This window comes from Indicator indicator, chromosome 21 (assembly GCF_027791375.1).
Source record: "Indicator indicator isolate 239-I01 chromosome 21, UM_Iind_1.1, whole genome shotgun sequence".
NCBI lineage: Eukaryota > Metazoa > Chordata > Aves > Piciformes > Indicatoridae > Indicator > Indicator indicator.
The window spans coordinates 12,787,884-12,806,503 of record NC_072030.1 but is presented as its reverse complement, the minus strand read 5'-3'; the positions used below and the strand labels follow the sequence as shown (position 1 = coordinate 12,806,503).

General features: G+C 42.2%; 2 protein-coding genes across 2 annotated transcripts in view; both read left to right on the top strand.

The window, feature by feature from the left end:
- Positions 1–1,962: 1,962 nt before the first annotated feature.
- On the top strand, positions 1,963–10,586 carry TPH1 (tryptophan hydroxylase 1). Its single transcript, XM_054390483.1, has 10 exons — positions 1,963–2,094; positions 3,083–3,266; positions 4,633–4,733; positions 5,382–5,449; positions 7,210–7,406; positions 7,882–8,017; positions 8,545–8,671; positions 9,350–9,445; positions 9,989–10,122; positions 10,412–10,586. Exons 1-10 carry the CDS (start codon positions 1,975–1,977, stop codon positions 10,584–10,586), a joined length of 1,338 nt encoding a protein of 445 aa, XP_054246458.1. The 5' UTR covers positions 1,963–1,974.
- A 2,724-nt stretch (positions 10,587–13,310) lies between these two features.
- Positions 13,311–18,620, top strand: part of SERGEF (secretion regulating guanine nucleotide exchange factor) — a 132,983-nt gene continuing 127,673 nt past the window's right edge. Inside the window, 5 exon segments of the mRNA XM_054390758.1 lie at positions 13,311–13,334; positions 15,066–15,204; positions 15,854–16,009; positions 16,340–16,434; positions 18,061–18,124. Of these exon segments, the coding sequence (XP_054246733.1) occupies positions 13,311–13,334; positions 15,066–15,204; positions 15,854–16,009; positions 16,340–16,434; positions 18,061–18,124 (478 nt within the window).

Sequence of the window (18,620 nt, the reverse complement as noted above, 5' to 3'; positions counted from 1 at the left end):
CTAAACATGCTAGTTGACATAGCAAAGTACAAAATCAGAAATTAGTCTTCCATGCCTGTATTTTGTCCTACCTGTGCCTCTTAGAATATTCATGCAGCTATGCCAGATCTCATAAGCTGATCTTAAGTCAGTGATCCTGAATCTGGAATCAAACCAGCATGCTGTGTTATGAGCCTTACATATAACCCAGATCAGCAGTTTTCAAAGATTACCACCTAACTACTTGTAGTGGAGGCTTTTTTGCATCCAGCTTCTTCCACATCAATACCATTTGAACAGGATTTGGCTTACTTGAGTGACAATCTCTGCAGTTTGAGAAAACAACAAATAACCCATATGTTATCTTGGAGCTATCAGCATTTTCTTTTCTGCTTGGAGTATCCTTGCTCAGTGCCTGTTCATGGCTCCTCTGATGCTGACCTGATGCTCACTGAATTGAGCTGTGAAACGTTCAGGCTGCTCAGCAGAACCTGGATTGGGCCCTGTCACCCACTTTTAGCAGACAATTTGATGTCTGGACTCAAACTGATGTAGATCAGTGGCTTTGCTGGATCAGAAACAATGTGATGGACTGACACTGTTGTCCAGGATCATCATGTTGTGACAGCTTGTTAGAGATGGGGACCCAATCAGAAATCCAGATACTTCTATTAGCATCAGTGAGTTTGGAGCAAGGCCTCTTCTGTGGAATACTACCTCGGCTCCCCAAATTGCTCACATCTAGTAACCTGCTTGATACCTTCCTTGGAATAGCATCAGATCTGCCTTCTTCTAAACCACACAATTTAAAATGAAACTAGTTTTATTATTTTATTAGGCAGATTATGTGCTTAATCTGAAAGGTAATTTGGAATGTTTTAATTAAAGATAAAATCTGTATTCTTAAACTTACCTGTTATGGATAGAAATAGGTAGTTGTTCAGCATTATCTGTTTTAAAGAGGTTAAAGCTGGAGAGACTATAGAAAGGAATCAATGGAACTGCTGCATTTTGATTGGATTTTTCCACTCCTGAAAATGTCACCAGATAGTCATATCTTTAAAAGCTGTGTCATCAAAAAATAATTCCAAGTGGCAATAATGTACCTTCGTTGTTCCTCTACTCTTTCTCACTAACTGCTTTAGAGATCACATTGGTTTTATTTGTGTGAGGTTTGAAGACGTGAGGCAAAACTTCTGCTTCAAAGCCCTGTATTTTTTCTTCAGTTTGTGTTTTCCACATTCTTAATTGTTTCAATATTAAACCTGTTTATGGGCTGGCTATGTGTAGCTAAGAATATGGTCTGTGATTCCAGTTTAGTTGGAAGTGTGATCACGATCAAAATACAAAACCACATGGGTCTGCAGTGTTGGATGCCTGAAAATTTGTAATAAATTTGAGTGATCATGATCAGGGTTTGGCAAGGGAATTAGGGGACCTGACAGATGGAATAGCTTAGTTGTGGTTGGTCAGAATGGGGCTGTCACTATTGTCAACAGATTCTGATCTGCATGGTATTTTAACTCCTTAAGTTTTGGCTCCTTTTTCTTTGAAAGCAGTACTTTACAGTATGGAGCAAGAGAAGGGCAATGATTTTTCAGTTCTGATCTGCTAAATCTTGCTCCATTGCTTCCTGCCTATATCCAGCGAGTTTTGGATGATTCCCTTTACCAATGTTCATTGAATTTGCTAATATTTTGCTCAACTTACTTCTGTGGAGGTCCTCCTTCCCTGAAGTACCAATGCTAACTATAAACAATACTTTGCAAATGTTTTCTGCATGCTAGAGAATGACTAAAGATGTCTATAAAATCATTCACCTGAAAAAAGGAAATGTCAATATTTCATCCTCAGCTCTCACAGACTCTTTGTGCCTACTGTGTAATGATTTAGTTGGCAACTTTCCTTTTGTGGATGATCAGTCAAAGCACAAAATTGCCCCATTATTACCCGTTATATTTGTTTGTTTGCATTTAGTTAAATAAGTCAAATTACATGATGACTGAAGATAATAAAGAGAATGAAGACCATGTGTCTGAAAGAGGAAGAACAGCCATCATTTTTTCATTGAAAAATGAAATTGGAGGACTTGTAAAAGCATTGAAACTCTTTCAGGTATGTGCTAATCGCGTTGCTACAGCAACTTGGTATTTTTAAATTGTAAGGGTAATTTTGGAACACACTAGAATTTATTACATATATTTATTAAGGATGTGATTCCTAACCTGGCTCCCACTTTGCACCCAAAATGACCCACAAAGGCAAATTTGTGTCTCAAAGTAGATGCTGTTTGACTAAAAAGCTTCACAGGACATATCACTTGCATCAGCTAAAGACTGAGAGAGCTTTGCCTTTTGTCCTCATGCCAAGAGAATTACCACTCATTGTTTCTGCTGCATACAAGAGGTGGGTCTGAAGCTCCTGCCAATGGCAGGTAGACACTGAGCGTGCTGACCCACACTGGTTGAGACCAGTGCCCTTGTCGCCCTGCTTAGGCAGACTGAGGGTCACAGAGGAGCTTCAGCTACACAATCACACTCTGATTGCTGGGCAGGTGTATTGCAAGGAATATGCATGGTGCCACTGCGCTCTGTCATCTGGCCCTGCATGTCTTAGCCTGGGGTTTTCTCTGTGTTTCTGATGCAAGACATATGATTAAATAAATTTTTAAATAAAAGTAAGAATTTCACCCTGAAAACAACTGCTTTTAAATCCCTTACTTGCTTGTGAGATAATTATATGGTGACTTGATTGGCATTTTGGTGAATTCCCCAGACCCTATTGCTAATCAGCTTCCTATGGGAGCAATGAAAGAAAAAGGTCTATGAATTAAAACCCTCTGGCTGTGTTTTTCTGTGCTTCCTGAATGTAAATGAAATTGAAAGAACACAGGTTCTGTTTCGTTTTCTTTGAATGGGAGGCTTTTTAAATCAAACCATTTCCCCTCCTTGAATTACTATCAAGAGATCCAATTAACTGAAATACCTTCACAAAGGTGGTGAACGATCTATGGCAGTAGAATATTCATTTGAAGGTCAAATTGTAATTTTTAGTCAATTGTTATAAGTCAATCTGTTTGAAAACATTACTTCTTACAAACCAGGAGAAGCATGTAAATCTGGTACACATTGAGTCACGGAAGTCCAAGAGACGAAATTCTGAGTTTGAGATCTTTGTGGACTGTGACAGTAACAGGGAACAACTGAACGAGATCTTCCAGCTCCTGAAATCCCATGTCAGTGTTGTCTCTGTGAACCCAACAGAGCATTTCCATGTCCAGGGCAATGGTAAGTACAAAAGGCAGTTCGGATGAAAATGCACTTCTCGGTGTCTTGGCTTGAAATCCTTTTATGGTGCTGACATCTGCATTGGTGGTGTGTTTTCAGTTAGGAGCTACCAGGTTTATGTGTCTGTATTGTGACTGTGTGTGGTTTGGCTGATACAAACAGGCCTGTTTTGGCTGGTGTCACCTAGGAATATGTGGGGGGTGTCACCTAGGAATACAGCCTGTTGCAGGTCCGTTGTCTGTGCTCTTGTCCCTTCTCAGTACAGCACAAGGGGCTTTGATGTGAGACCTTGCACCCAACAGAGGCCAGCGCAGGCTGGTGTACAGGCAGTGCTGAGCTTGGCTGGGGACTGTCCACCATGATGGCAGAGGTGTAATACTGACAGATCCCAGTTTAGTTCAGACACTGGTGAGAGTAGGTGGAGGATGCTTCAATTCCCTTATGTAGCTCTTGATTTAGTTTTTGTGGTTTTTTTTAAAAATCACATTTCATGCTAACTGGTTACTTAAGAGTCTGCCTTTTAACTTTGGGATGCTTCACATCTTTTTTTCCTTTGCTTCTAGATAAAGGGATGCCTAAAGTTCAGGGCAGCAGGGAATCAGTCCCATGTGTTTCTAATCCACTGTGTTTGGCACAGGTTCTTGGATAAAAGCAGCTTACTTTACCCTTGGTAAGGGGAATTTGAATCCTTCTTTTAAGGAAAACTGAAGAGCATCAGGGCAGAAAAGTAGTATAATAACTGCTCTGCCAAAAGCCTGGCTAAAAACTCTCTTAGGCTACAAAAAATCCAAAGTAGTCAGTAGCAAAATTGTTACAAAGCATCTGTTCGAGGCTGCAGGGCCTCCTCTTCCTCTTCACTCATAAACCTCTCAGCAAAGATGGATACTTCTGAGGTACATAACTACAGTGCAATGTTTGTTTCCTGTGTTCAGGGATGGGAGGGCTCAAACCTGCTCCTGCCCTGCCCACTGTCCACAGGCAGGTCACTTCTCTGCTCCTTTGCACACTTTGTACCCTGGAAGACTCTCAGCAGAATGGAGTAGGAGGCCCTGTCTCAGTGGGAGCTTCTAGATGCTGCTCAAACCCTACTAACAGTTAAGGGCCACAGAAACCCCATATTAACTGTTTCCTCCCCTGGATGCTTTGGTGCTGGCTCTGCCTCTGTAGGCAGACTGTGGCAGTGACAGAGGAGGAAGTGTGAGCTGTAGGCTGGTCCCAGATAGGCAGTGAGCTCCCTTGTCTTATTCATGCCCTTTTAATTTATAGATTTCGCTTGTAACCACCATAGCCATACTTGAAAGTAGCGTTTCCTCCCTCAGCATGCTCGGCGTTATTAATAACTTTGTGGATTCCATGCGTTCCCTAGACATGGAGAATGTTCCCTGGTTTCCAAAGAAGATCTCAGATTTGGATAAATGTGCAAACAGAGTGCTGATGTATGGGTCTGATTTGGATGCTGACCATCCAGTAAGTATTTTGTCCTCCCTACACCCAGTCCTAGTGGAAGCAATACTTTGTGGAGCTTACTTTAAAAAACTGCAGCTTTTTCTCCTCCCTTTCCTTCCCCTCAATGGCGCTTCTGTGGGTCTGAGCACCTTCCTTTGGGGGGTTTCATGTCTTTTTCCTAGTTTGGGCAAGGGTGTCTCTGAATTCAGTCCCTGCAAGTCTTACTTGAGTGAGGATGTGAAGGCTCCAGGTCTGGGCCCTGAGTGGTCACATACAAATTAAAAAAGCTGTTGTGAGGCTGGCTGGGTTCCTCCTCTTTCTCTCCTTTTTAGTCTAACTGGTACTTGGGCAGTGCAAATGGACTGCTTGTTCTGTAATTTACAATAATCAATCATGTAAACAAAGTTTGTGTAAATACTAATATGACTAAAATTAATATCTACTGAATATATAGTTGCATGCATAAACCCACCGAGTCTTTTATTGGAGTATTTGCTTAGTTCCCAGTTATTAAACATTTCAGACTAAAGCTATGAGGTTCCTGCCCTGTCCTCACAGCATACTTCTGTATTTCCCAGCTGAAGAAATGTCAAGTGTCTTGTTTTAAATTACTTTATTTACTGTACTTTAGAGACTCATGTGACTTAGTTTTTCTCCTTCCCTTGCCAGGGTTTCAAAGACAATGTCTATCGCAAGAGACGAAAGTATTTTGCAGACTTGGCTATGAACTACAAACAGTAAGTTTGACTTCTTCAGAATAAGCTTTCTGAATGCCTTGAAACAATAGCAGAGTAGACTGACAGGACCTCACCTTCCCAGGGCTCAGATCTCACTGAGACATGCTTGGCTTGGGAATTGGAGCTAAGGGGGTTAAATGAAGGAAGATGGAAGTAAATAATTCAAGGTAGATCTAGGCCTTTTTACAGCTTCTGGGGCCTCTGATCAGTCTGAGGCTGTGGTTGCTCAGCCATTATGGCATCTGTGGCAGTGCTGATCCTCAGATGGGCAGTGATCCCAGCATGGGCTTCCTGCAGCGTGGTGCATTTGGACTATGCGGTCTCTTCGTGCTTCTCTGGAAATGGGTGCAAAAAAGGAAGAGGGTGGAGAATGCACGTTGCAGGGCTGCCTGTGCCAGGAGACACTGACTGGGCTAGGGCAGACTGGTCTCCTTGGTGAAGGGGAGGGAGTGGAGGCAAAGCCCAGTATGTAGGCCACAGACCACTGAGTGTAAACTCTGGGCAAATGTTAATACTTGAGTTTTCTTTCTGGGTTCAAGCTCATGCATGTGATGTGTAGATAAGAAGTTTTCTCTGAAAAGAAACTTGAAGAACTTCTGTCTGTGAGAGATGCTGCTTGTGGGAGGGAGCTCTTAAAATTGTGGGAATTTTATGGCTCAGTACTGTGAATTCTTTCTAAATGTGAGTTTCCTGTTGCTGCTGCCTGCTTGGTTGTAGATGCCAAGTTCCTCAACTGGAAATGACCTAGAAACGGTGGGTATCAGGTGCTCTTTTGCAGTGTGTGCTAATGCAGCTGGTTACCTCAGCACACAGCCCATTACTGTTAACGTGTTGTTAACAGAGATTCCTTAGGGAAAGCATTTGCCATGCTGGCAGTGGAAGCTCAGTGTGACACTCCTGTAGTTTTCGGTGGGCTGCAGGTCACATACTTGCTATAATCCACTCTAATCAATATGCTGAGGGCTAATTAGGAGAGATGGACTACAAAGAGTATGTTCAGACAGATTCTTGTCTTCTCTACACAGAAACATGATTTTTACCTAATGCTTATATTTAGCTGCTTCTGTGCAATGCATTACTTCAGAAAATCCTATTTTTGTAAAACAAATCAGTGTTACTCTCAGCATTAAACATCTGAGAAACTTCATGCTCCAGTGAGGTCAATGCGAAGAGTCCTGTCACATGATTTAGGTGGAAAAGTGAGCAACCCCTTGGACTAAAAGCTTTGCAGAGCATAGAGCAGATCTCACTGTGTATATGACAGTGCCTAATGTGCCCTGACCAGGTGCCATAGCTGTATAGATGTTAAACAATAATAGTAAGGTAAATCATAGAATCAGTCAGGGTTGGAAGGGACCACAAGGATCAGCCAGTTCCAACCCCTATGCCATGGGCAGGGACACCTCACACTAGATCAGGCTGTCCAGAGCCTTGTCCAGCCTGGCCTTAAACACCTCCAGGGATGGGGCCTCAACCACCTCCCTGGACAACCCATTCCAGGCTCTCACCACTCTCATAGTGAAGAACTTCCTCCTTACATCCAGTCTGAATCTCCCCACTTCCAGCTTTGTTCCATTCCCCCCAGTCCTGTCACTACCTGATATCCTAAAAAGTCCTTCCCCAGCTTTCTTGTAGGCCCCCTTCAGGCCACAATAAGGTCACCTCGGAGCCTTCTCTTCTCCAGACTGAACAGCCCCAACTCTTGAGTCATCCCTTGTTAGCTATTTACTAAGGAATGTCCTTTCTTCTTCTCCTTGTAGTGGTGATCCAATTCCCAAAATTGAATTCACTGAGGAGGAAATCAAGACCTGGGGGACTGTGTACCGAGAGCTTAATGAGCTTTACCCAACTCATGCCTGTAGAGAGTATCTTAAAAACTTACCCTTGCTCACCAAGTACTGTGGGTACAGGGAAGACAATATCCCCCAGCTGGAAGATGTGTCCCGGTTCCTGAAAGGTAAGGTGCTAATGTTCTTACACAAAAAGGAACTGAGGTCCTTTGAAAATCACACTGCCCTCTTCAGGGTGAAAGTAAACATCCTTGTTTACTTTTCCTTGTATTCATTCTGGTCCTTTAAGAGACATTTTGGCCATCCATGTTTTAATGTCTTGCATCTTCATTATATACAAACTGTGACATTTGAGGGGCAATGCCTCTGAAGAGATTGTTAGGATTGACTAAAGAGATACCTCACTGTTTTGTGTTTGCCCCAGACATTGTACTATAGGAAATCTGCTGACACAGGCAGAGATATTTTTACTAAGTGTTTGTCATTCTTAAGTTTATGTCTTATTTTGCTATTCATGCCTAATTTTCCCATGTGCTCTCGAGCCAAGGTAGAGTCAACTTTTACTTGAGTTGTAGCAGGAGAGGTGACAGCACTGTGCAGTTCTACACTAAACTGATGTAAAATTCCTCCATTCCTTTTCAGAGCGCACAGGTTTCACCATTCGGCCTGTTGCTGGATATCTGTCACCCCGAGACTTCTTGGCAGGATTAGCATTCAGAGTTTTTCACTGCACTCAATATGTTAGACACAGCTCGGATCCTCTCTATACACCAGAGCCGTGAGTCATTTAATCCTGGGGTAAAACTGGAGAAAGGAGTAAGTTTTGAATCTCTCTGGCCAGAGCCAAGCTACTTAAAAATATTTCAAGAACACCAGCAAACAACCCTTTTTTTTTTTTTTTAAGGTGTTGAAGACTCAGCCTTCCTGCTGAATGTAATGATACGAACTTTTAGCATGCTTATGTGCTACCTTCATAAGTATGGCATGTTATTGGAGAGGTCTTACTGATGTCATTGTGCACAGCTGGTTTAATACTCAATTGCCTCATAAATGTGGAGCTCAGATCTTAATTTTAGATAGCTTCATTTCAAAGTCTGAATTTATGTACTTACATAGGGTTACTATGACCTGATTAGTTGTTTCCAGATCAACATGAAAGAATATATTTGCTGTTGGATAGTTTGAATGTTAAATGTCTTTTGGATATTACACAGTTCAACACAAGACACTGTATCTGTGCAGTGGTGCTTCTTTTTCACTCTCCTACAAAGACAGCTCTTGAGATTTCTTTGTTTCTTTTTCTAGTGATACATGCCACGAGCTGTTAGGCCACGTCCCTCTTTTGGCTGAACCTAGTTTTGCTCAGTTCTCCCAGGAAATTGGTCTTGCATCACTTGGGGCATCAGATGAGGCTGTCCAAAAACTGGCCACAGTGAGTGTTTGAGTGCTTTGTGCTTTGCTAGGCTGATACCACTCCATGAAGTGAATCTCAAGCTTCGTGTTTGCATTAGTCACACCAGCTGCTAGACCTCTGTGTGTTTCACTGGTGCTTGGTTTTTAGAGCATATAAGACTTCTTTGTACTAGGAAAAAAAAGTACCTTTTAGGGTATGATTGGTAATTTTTTTTTCTCGCTTGGCTGTCAAGTAAGGGTGCAACTTCTGGTGGTATATCACTTATGTTGTATTGAAATTCTGTGGTGTGTTTCTTCCAAAGAAAATCATGTTACTTCTGGGAACATCATGCAATTATTTTAAAAGTAATCTCTTTCTCTCTCATGGAGATTCTCTCTATCCAGTGTTTCTTATGTGCTGAAGATGTCTTGTCATGACAGTATTTCTCCAAAAAGATTTACATGACAATGTTCCTACTGACATGAAGAGCTTCTAGCCTTGTTGGGTGATCTATAATATCAATACTTCTTATGAGAAACCCTATGGTTCTTTGTCCTTCCATTCTGAATTCCCTCCTCTTTAAATATCTGAGAAAGATAATGAAGTGATGACTGTCTAGTATTTCACTCTTTGACATTACAATAGAAATGTCTCCATACAGTTCACCACAGCATCTTTGCTGAAGGCTGAATTATTTTACTTCCTTCTCTGTTTCAGTGTTACTTCTTCACTGTAGAGTTTGGCTTGTGCAAGCAAGAGGGACAGCTACGAGTGTATGGTGCTGGCTTGCTCTCTTCAATTAGTGAGCTCAAGGTACGACTGTATTTAGCTTACCTGTCTCTTTGTTTCTACCTGATCATGATTATCACTGTTTTGCCCTGTTTTTTTATGAAGTATAATTCTAAAAATCCTTTTTTCAAAAACTCACTAGATCCCTACTAGACTTTAAGAAGTTCACTATGGCAATAATTACTGGACAGTCTGCCTTTGGATATATGCTGAGCAGTTCCTATATCTTTTGCAGGAAGCATTAGTTGACTGGTATTTCTTCATGTTAGGGTCCAAGTAACTATTTTCAGAATAAAGATCTTCTGGTTTAAACAGATTCTGAAAATACTGCTCTTATTTACACATGAGTCTTCTGTCTGGGGGATTGACTGTTTTGAGCTATTCTATTTGTTAATCTTGAACAGTGGTTCAAGATTAAGCAGCATCTTAAATCTTAAGCAGCAATGCACTAAATATGGTCTCACTTAATTTTTTTTTTTTGTTTTATTGACTCTACCTCATGTCATCTTCCATGTGGATTCTTTGGGTGGTGATGTTCCTCTGACACATAACACATTACATTACCAGCACTCTATCTCTGGGAGTGCCAGAGTCAAGCCTTTTGATCCAAAGGTTGTCTGCAAGCAAGAATGCCTCATTACAACTTTCCAGGAGGTTTACTATGTTTCTGAAAGTTTTGAAGAAGCAAAGGAAAAGATGAGGTACAGATTTGTTCCCATTTTATAAAAGCAGGTTTGATTTCATGCATCTCTCTTTAGCAGCACCACATCCTTTTATCACAGTTCTAAAATTATCTTTCATGGGACTGGACAGCTGAGAATAGTATTTGCCTGGTCTTCCATGGACTAGGTGAGAAAGATGAATTATGTAACAATTACAACTGTCTTTAAGAAAGTGAATAGTTTAAAAAAGTGGTTATTGATCCTGACTGCATACAGAGGATGCATTTGTGCTTGGTTTGTAACTCTCTCTCTTTTTTAACTTCAATAGGGAGTTTGCAAAAACCATCAAGCGACCCTTTGGTGTGAAGTACAACCCTTACACTCAAAGCCTGCAGATCCTGAAAGACACCAAGAGCATTGCCAGTGTGGTGAATGAGCTGCGGCATGAGCTGGACATTGTCAGCGATGCCCTCAGCAAGATGGGCAAGCAGCTGGAGGTTTAATGCTCTTGTCAGCAGTGTGGTGCAGTCCGCAACTCCTTTCTTTTCCCTGCTTATTTCTCTCTAGGCATTTAATGTGTTGTATGCAGAGCTCTCTCCTTGACCAATGGAAGAGTGAATGGCCCATAAGGATAACAACTTTATCTTGTTTCTCTGTGTAAAGTCCCTTACAGAATATATTCCTCCATCCCCCTTGGATAAAAGAGGCCTGGAGTTGCAGTTGCCTTTGAGAAGCTGATGGGGGAATAGAGAAATTGCTAGACTGGAGCCAAGTGTGGTCTGCGGATCAAGGCTGAGATAAGATGCTGCAGAAGGTGGCTTGTGCGGCAATAAGGGAATTATTTGCCATAAGGAAATGTCTGTTTCTGACTGGTAGTCTATGCTACTAATTTTACAGCATTGCAGTCTTGATGGCATAGAAGCTATAGTAATCACTGCTTCTACGTCTGTGCTACTGAGTTTAAAACTTGAATGATTATAGCACAGGCATCAGGACACCCATAGCTGGAGGCTCATCATAATACTGAGGGTTCAGATCTTGCTTTCAACAGGATCATCCCTGCCCCCAAAGAAGTGCAATTTGCTGTTTGGCATGCTTCGCGTGTAAGGCAAGAGATACAGAGCTGTTGCACAAAATCCTATTTCTGTTTATTTTAAGGGATTTGCTGTAGGCTCAGGGAGTCAGGATTTTTGTTGCTTTCCTTGATATTGCACCTGAGGGAAGACCTTAAAGAAACTGCTATTTGCCTTTTTCCTGATCAAATTAATTTAGTAAAAAAAATATAGCAAGCCATCCAGTATTGACTTAGCACAAAGCCTAAAATAATTTCCAAATTACAATTTAGTATTCAAAATAGTTTCATTTGCTCTAAAATAACACCAAAGTTTGAAATAACAGCCAACGTTCATTGTCTAGTCGTCTTTCTGTATGAATAAATCTGTTGATTGCTCGGTCACTTTATTGACCTGCACAACTGCACAAAGATATGTTTTCTTTCTTCTTTACTGTCTCTTCAACACCATCATTCCCTAACAAGCAAATGATGACCAAAAGGCTCAAGTATTTCATAGGAACTCTGTGGCTATGATAGAACAAACTGCTTTGTAGTGTAAAGTATGTCTCATTCCAAAGAGAGCTTTACAAGTGAGGAGAATCAGTGTCCTGCCGGATTGTTTGTATCACATAGTAACAAACTTCACTATTTCAGGGCTCTGTAGTTTCATGCATCCTGCATAGCTGTACAATGCTGTGCTGGCTCCTGTTTCTGCCAGCCCTGTCAGTGCAACGTGTACAGGATACAAGACATCTGAGTGAAGATCTGTACTGTGCAGGGTATTATTTCATAGCACACTAGGCACTGAGCTTATCAGGAAATCCAGAATTTGCAGCTGTCATAGTTGCTGGAAAACTGGGCCAAAATCATGAGTACACTGGAGATGCTAGCCCAGGACTTCGGGAACTTGAAAGGACATCCATGAATCTCTTGTGCTTGAAAATCAGTTTGAGTTTCATGTGTTTTCTGATAGGCCACACAGGCAATTGCTGACCCAATCCTTCCAAGCCTAATCACTCTTTTAAGTCTGGATCATTTTTTACTGTGACTATTAACCCACTCTAACTTGATTTTTGAAGAACATCTAAGACATAGAAATATGGTCTACAGCATTACATGTTGAAATAGATTTTAGGAGCTTTGTTGTTTTGAAGAACCCTTCTTATAGCTGAGTAGTAAGGGAGGATTTATTTCATCTGCTTCTGTGGGAGCAGTTAACATTCAGCCACATTTTAAAAACCCTTGGGATTATTATGTTGCTGACATATAGGTAGACCTGTGTTACTTCAAATAATTGAACTGTGTATACATTTCAAGTAGGAAACCTAATACTTGATAAATTGGTACATAACTTTCAATATTTTGGAAAAACAGCGATTGTATCTTTATTTGCATTTGTGTAGCAAGCAAACCCACTCAACTGCTGAAAGTAATAGAGAAAATGCATTTCCATGGCATCAATAACATCTATGTTTGGCTTCACACATCCAAATCTTCTAGTTATGTGTAACTGTAATAATTTAATTATTTTAAACTGTCTTGGAGGCTTTAAATGTCAATTAAATAAATTACTTGTTGGTAATCAGTGGAAGCAAAACCTCCTTTACTTAAGCAATGTAGTAATAAACGCAAAGCACGAACTACTGAGCCAGGGTTTAAACGTTTGTTACTATGATTCAGATATTCCATGCATGTGACTTAATTCCTTTCTGAACTGTGTTTGAGTGACGACTTTTCCCGACTTAGTCTTTTTTTCCCTCATGAAACGGGTGTTGGGAAAGGTCCACAGGCCGTGACCCCGGCAGGTGCTCCCCTGCCCTCTGTGGGGCTCTGTCAGAGCCAGCAGGACCGGGCACTTCGGGCTTTGGGGCTTTTCCTGGCAGCGGCAGCAGAAGCCTGCCTCTGGAGCACGGGGAACGGTAGTCGGCGGCCATCAGAGCGGCAGCTGTTTGGTACAGCCACCCCCTAAGGGTTCCGAAACGCTCAGCCGCTGTCCCCCGCCGTTGAAGGGGCACCTCGCCAGGGGAGGAAGCTGAGTTAAAGCCAGCGCCCCGGTCAGACCCAAGTAGCGCCGCGGTTCCGGGTAAGGCTGGGCCCCGCCAGAGCCCGCCCCGTCCCGCCCCTTCCTACCCGACCTGCGGCGCGGCGGGAAGGGCTGGCGGCTGTCGCTCCCATGGAGCCCGTGCTGTTCGCGTGGGTAAGCGGGCGCTTGGCGCAGGGAAGGAGGCCGGAGATAGCTGAGCTGTTTCTGCTCCGCGGCCGCGGTATGGCGGCTCTGCCCGCCCAGCGGCGCGGCCGTCAGGGGACGGCGGGCGGGACGCGGAGCGCAGCCGCTCGCCCTCCCGTGGGCTACTGCGGGCTCGGCGGACCGGGGACGTATGCGCTGCCACAGGCCCTCACCTCGCTCACCGGGAGAAGGGCGGGCAGGGCAGGTGTCCCCTTCGCGAAAAAAACCCCAGTGCTGTGGGAAAGTTGTGGCGTCCACCCTCATCGCGGTTCACCGGCTCTTCGTTGATGTGCGAGGAAGCCGGCGGCTGAGCGGCTGCAGTCCCGCGGCTTACCCCGCCGGGCAGAGCCGTGTCCCGGTCCCTTCCACCCCCTTCATGGGGGCTGCCGCCGCCACCTGGGCGCGGGGAATAGGGCAGCCCCCTTCACTCCGAGCTAAAATCCTGAGTTCTCCGAAAGAAAGACATTTTTTTCCCCCCTCCCCTGTGGTGGTAGATCAGACCTGTGGTTTTACCGGATGAGCAGTGGAGGTCTGAGAGCCATCAAGTGGGTGTCTCTTTCACCCTTAGCTCGGTTTGCTCTGCGGTCACATGGTAATAGCCCCTCAGTTCCGGAAGGGTGAATGGAAGTAGATGTGTTAGTGCTGGGACAGGCGTGTGTGGCTTTCGATTCCTCAGGTGCCTGTTTCCTTTCTGCACCTTATCTTAGCTTGCCTGGTTTTGAAATCTTGAAAATTCATTACAAATTGCAGGCTAAAATGAACGCTTGTGACACACCTGAAAAGAATTCTGGCTGTAAGTAGTAACACTCTCTGAAACTGTCTGCCACTAGTAGTGGCGTTAGACAAGAACTTGATCGGCCTGTTGAGCTGGAATCCCGACATTTAGTTTATTTTGGAGGGGGGAAATGGATTGCGGGTAGGCAGGAAGAACAACGAGTGAGTTGGAAAGTCTGCCCCGGGGGTGACCAGCTGGGAGCAGTGTGGTGTTCAGTGTTGCTGTTACTGCAGCATGTGAGGTGAGAAAGTTATTGAATGTCTTGTGAATGAAGGTTGCTGTTCAAACTGTTGGACACTTAGCTTAAATTGGCTAAGAAATTCCCTGACACATTGCCATGTTGTCAGTGGTTGCTTTTCTGTGATCTAGTGGCTACAATTTTCAATGTACAAATTTATAATAATTGGTATATTTCCATTTTGACCACTTGTAAGTTACAAGACCTACTCTGAGGGGGAAGTGTTTATGCTTTACTTGTTTAGGTTCCAAAACAAGGTAGCACATCTTTCTGATCTTGTTTTGGAGATGGACTGCCAGAAAGCATTGTCATGAATAAGATTTTGGTGATGATTAGCATTAAAATGAAAAAGGTGGTAATCATTCTGATAATTAGACTTTTCTCCTTGGTAACTGTTAGCTTGCAGTTAAAATCTTGCTAGGATATATTCCAGTATGCTTCTTAAATGGGCTTGTGAGGGCAGCCTTGGCTATCACAAATGCAGGACAGTCCTACTCTGTAATTCTGAGGGTCCTGAGTGACAGTAATAAGGATGAAGATTGCAATTTTGGGGGATTTCCAGGAGGTAATACTGGCAGGTTAACCTATGACATGTCTCTGATGAGCTTGCTTGTTCTTAGGAACAGATATATGTTTTTTTTTGTTAACTTAAAAAACCAAAGTGTTATTTTACTGTATGTATTTGAAGGGTGCAAACAGCTATGGACAACTTGGCCTTGGTCACAAAGAGGATGTGCTGGTACCTCAGTCACTGAAAGATGTTTCCTGCAAATGTCAAGACATTAAAAGCATTACTGGAGGAGGGGGACATTCTGCAGTTATCACTGGTAAAAACATTGCACTGGCAAGGAGCGAGTGACTTCTGCACGCATTTTTTTATCTCTTTCCCTTGTGATTTGGTGCTGCCACCTGTCTGTGCTTTCTGTTTCTGAGCAAGTACAATTCTTAATTGCAGAACAGGTTCCTCTTGTGCCAATTAGCTATTGTTTGGAAATTGGGGAAAGTTGTTTTGCTTATCTTGTGTGGTTACTTAATGGCTGTGTTTCATATAATAGCCTTTCATACACAGCAGCCACTTTTTCTGTATTGAGGATGTGGGGGTGGGAGGGAGCAGTCAAATTGGGAGGTTAGTCCATCTTGAGAAGTTTTAAAGTAAGGAGGAGAAGCTAGCATCTGATCTTTGAAATGTTCTGCTGAGTGCCATAGTGAATTATGGGAAAGAAGGGACACAGATGTGCATGTGGTTTAAAAAGTTCATCATGTACCTTAGTGAGAGATGTCTGTCTTGTTGTGTGGATTGTCTCCCTTGACAAACTCATTTCCCCATAGCTGTACTTACTCAGAAATACTTCTTTTTGCTTGATTGCAGTCCCTAAAGTGACAGGTAATTGTTGCCCTTATCTGTCACAGGAACTCATGGTTTGTCTTTTTAGTCTGTGAAGTAGAACATGATTTTTTTTCTTGTTGTTTTCCCAGGTTCTGGAGAACTCTTTGTATGTGGCCATAACAAAGATGGGCAGTTGGGACTGAACCACACAGATGATGTACTGCATTTTACTTTGTGCACTGCCCTGTCTGCCTTCTGTGTAAAACAAGTTGCCTGTGGTTGGGATTTTACAATCATATTAGTAGGTAAATCTGTCTGAAAGCTGAAGAAATATCTGGATGTAGAGAACACACTGAAAGTTCCACATTGCTATTACTTGTGCTACACACAGGCATTCACAGGTGTTAAGCCTTGCAAACTGAATGACTCGGTGTTCCTTGTATCCCAGTGAACTTCAGACCTTTCTGAACGTGGTGTGCTAAGACCAGAAGCCTGTGGCCTCAGGGACTTTGGAATGGGATGTGTTAGATCCCTTTTTGAACAACTCAGATGTGATATTTTGCTTGTTAGAATGTTGTGGTCCTTTGCTTTTGCTTGTGATTTGACTGATTGGGCTCTCATGCTTCCTTTTGCAGGAGATGGCCTGGTTCTGTCCTGTGGGTCTAACTCCTTTGGACAATTAGGAGTTCCTCAAATTTCAGGTCCGTGCTTGATTCCCCAAAAGATTGAGGTAAAGATAAAGTAGAGCTCTAAATCACAATTTCTTTTATATATTGCTTCCAGCAACTTACAAAGGTTGTCTGACCTCAATGAGCTTTAAGCCAGATTCTTCAACTATGTTTTATGGAGCCTGCAATAGTAAACTTACGGTGTAAAGTACCGATGATGGCTGTTGATCCAGAAGTGAGAAGCTAAGGCTTCTTTTCTTGATGTATGAAGAAGCTGCTCACTTGTAACAGAAAGCTGTTCCTTTTGCTAGGGATTGTAACATATCATAATGTATTTTGATAACATCTGCAGAATGAGTCTGGTGCTCAGAAGGTGTAATGTGATACTAAAGGTAGGGAAACTGTGCAGATTTACTCCAGCTGAAGTTTTGCCTCACGTTTTTAAGATACTCAATATGTTTTGCTATGTGAAGGGTATGTGCCTTCACTGTACCCTGTTGAAGGTTTGTGCTTTGTTGATGAGGTGCGGCTGAGTTTGAGTGGGAAGCTCAAAATTGCTCCAGATTAATTGCTTTAGAACGTTTTAACTACTAGGCACTGAGACTTTTGTAACATCAGAACATCTTTCCTGCTGTTGTCTGTAAGCCTAACAGTTTAAATAAATTTCTCACAGGAATGCTAATTAATCCCTCATTTGAACTAGTTTTTTATTTGGAGAGCACTGATGAAACTCTTTTCCATCCACGCAACCTCTCGTGTTTAATGAAAGCAATAACTTCACAGTAGGAAGAATGCTCATACCAGAAATACAGCCTCATGGCTCACCAGATGCTCCTGTTGCTTCTTGAGTGTAGAGGAGGAGGACAGCTGGTCCCTTAGGTAACTCCCAATGAATAGGGGTTAACTCACCTGACATTTCTGTATCCTTGAGGTTTTCTGGGAGCATCATTCCAGTATGGTGCCTTGAAAATGGTAGCATGGACAGTGCCAGTCTGAATCTTGTCTCCTCCCTGACCATGTGCACCATTAATTCATCTGGGATATTTTCTGTTTTGATTTCTATCTTATTAAATGCTTGGGCTCAATGCCATCTATTTTACATAGTGTTACATCTGTGAGAAGAATAATCAATGTGCAGAGTGGAGAAATTCCAGAACTGAAGTACCTCATGCAAACTTAACTCACTGTTTTTGTGCATGCATCACTTGGTGTAGTTTTCCTTGGATGAACATACATCCAGCAGCCCTCAGTGGTCTAGGTAGTAACATCAGTGGTATTTTTAGTAGGACTTGGCAAGATTGAAGTATTCAATGCAAGTTATAGCTTATTGCTTGTCACTGATAGTTGCTGTGGGGGTTTTGGTGTAGTTCTTTAGGAACACTTTGATAAGAAATAAACATATTTTAGCCAAGGTTCCTTCTTTTCACATGAAGATTTTGACTCTGGCTTTTTACTTATTGCCACAAAGCTGCTTCAATTTGTTCCCCTGCTCTTCTCCCTACCTCCTTCAAGAATTTCCTGCTAATTTTTATTATCCAAAATTTATTTCCATTGTGATACAAGATCTTGCTATACATTGTGTCATGCAAGCTGGAATTGTGAGGACTGTTTTGAGGACTACTGTTTGGCATATTTTAATTTAAAGGCACTCAATGCAAAAAGCAACTAAATTTTTTTTTTCTTTTGAGTAGTCTCTCAAACAGAAGGTGGTGGATATTGCTGCAGGACTGAGACATGCCCTTGCTGCTACAGGTAAATATGTCATAATTTGAGTGTCTTTTTCGTGACAGATGAAATAGAGTTTTAATGGCTTGGAGGAGGAGGGAAAGAAGAGGAAATGAATTTTAGCTTCTATTTATTTTAAATACCACAGGAAAAATACTCCTGAAAGTCTTATACTAAGATTTTAGTAAAAAATAACATGAATAATAAATGTACTAGAACAATCTTCCTGGTGAAGAACTGTTCTTTAAAGACGGAGAGTGAGGGGTTGTTAAGTTAATTTTTTGATGGGTGGAAAACTTACTCAGATGTGTGATTTCTTTTTCTCCTCTTCCGAAACAAAACATAAAAGGATGCTTATTTCTGGTCATTTAAAAGTTCATCTTCGGATATGGAATTCATTATAATATGCAAAACAATGGATTTAGGTTTGTATCAGATGTTTCAAAATGGAACTGCACATGAATTGTGACTTCTTAATGTTGTAATTGATTAAAATCACCGGAATGAAACTAGAAGGAAATGA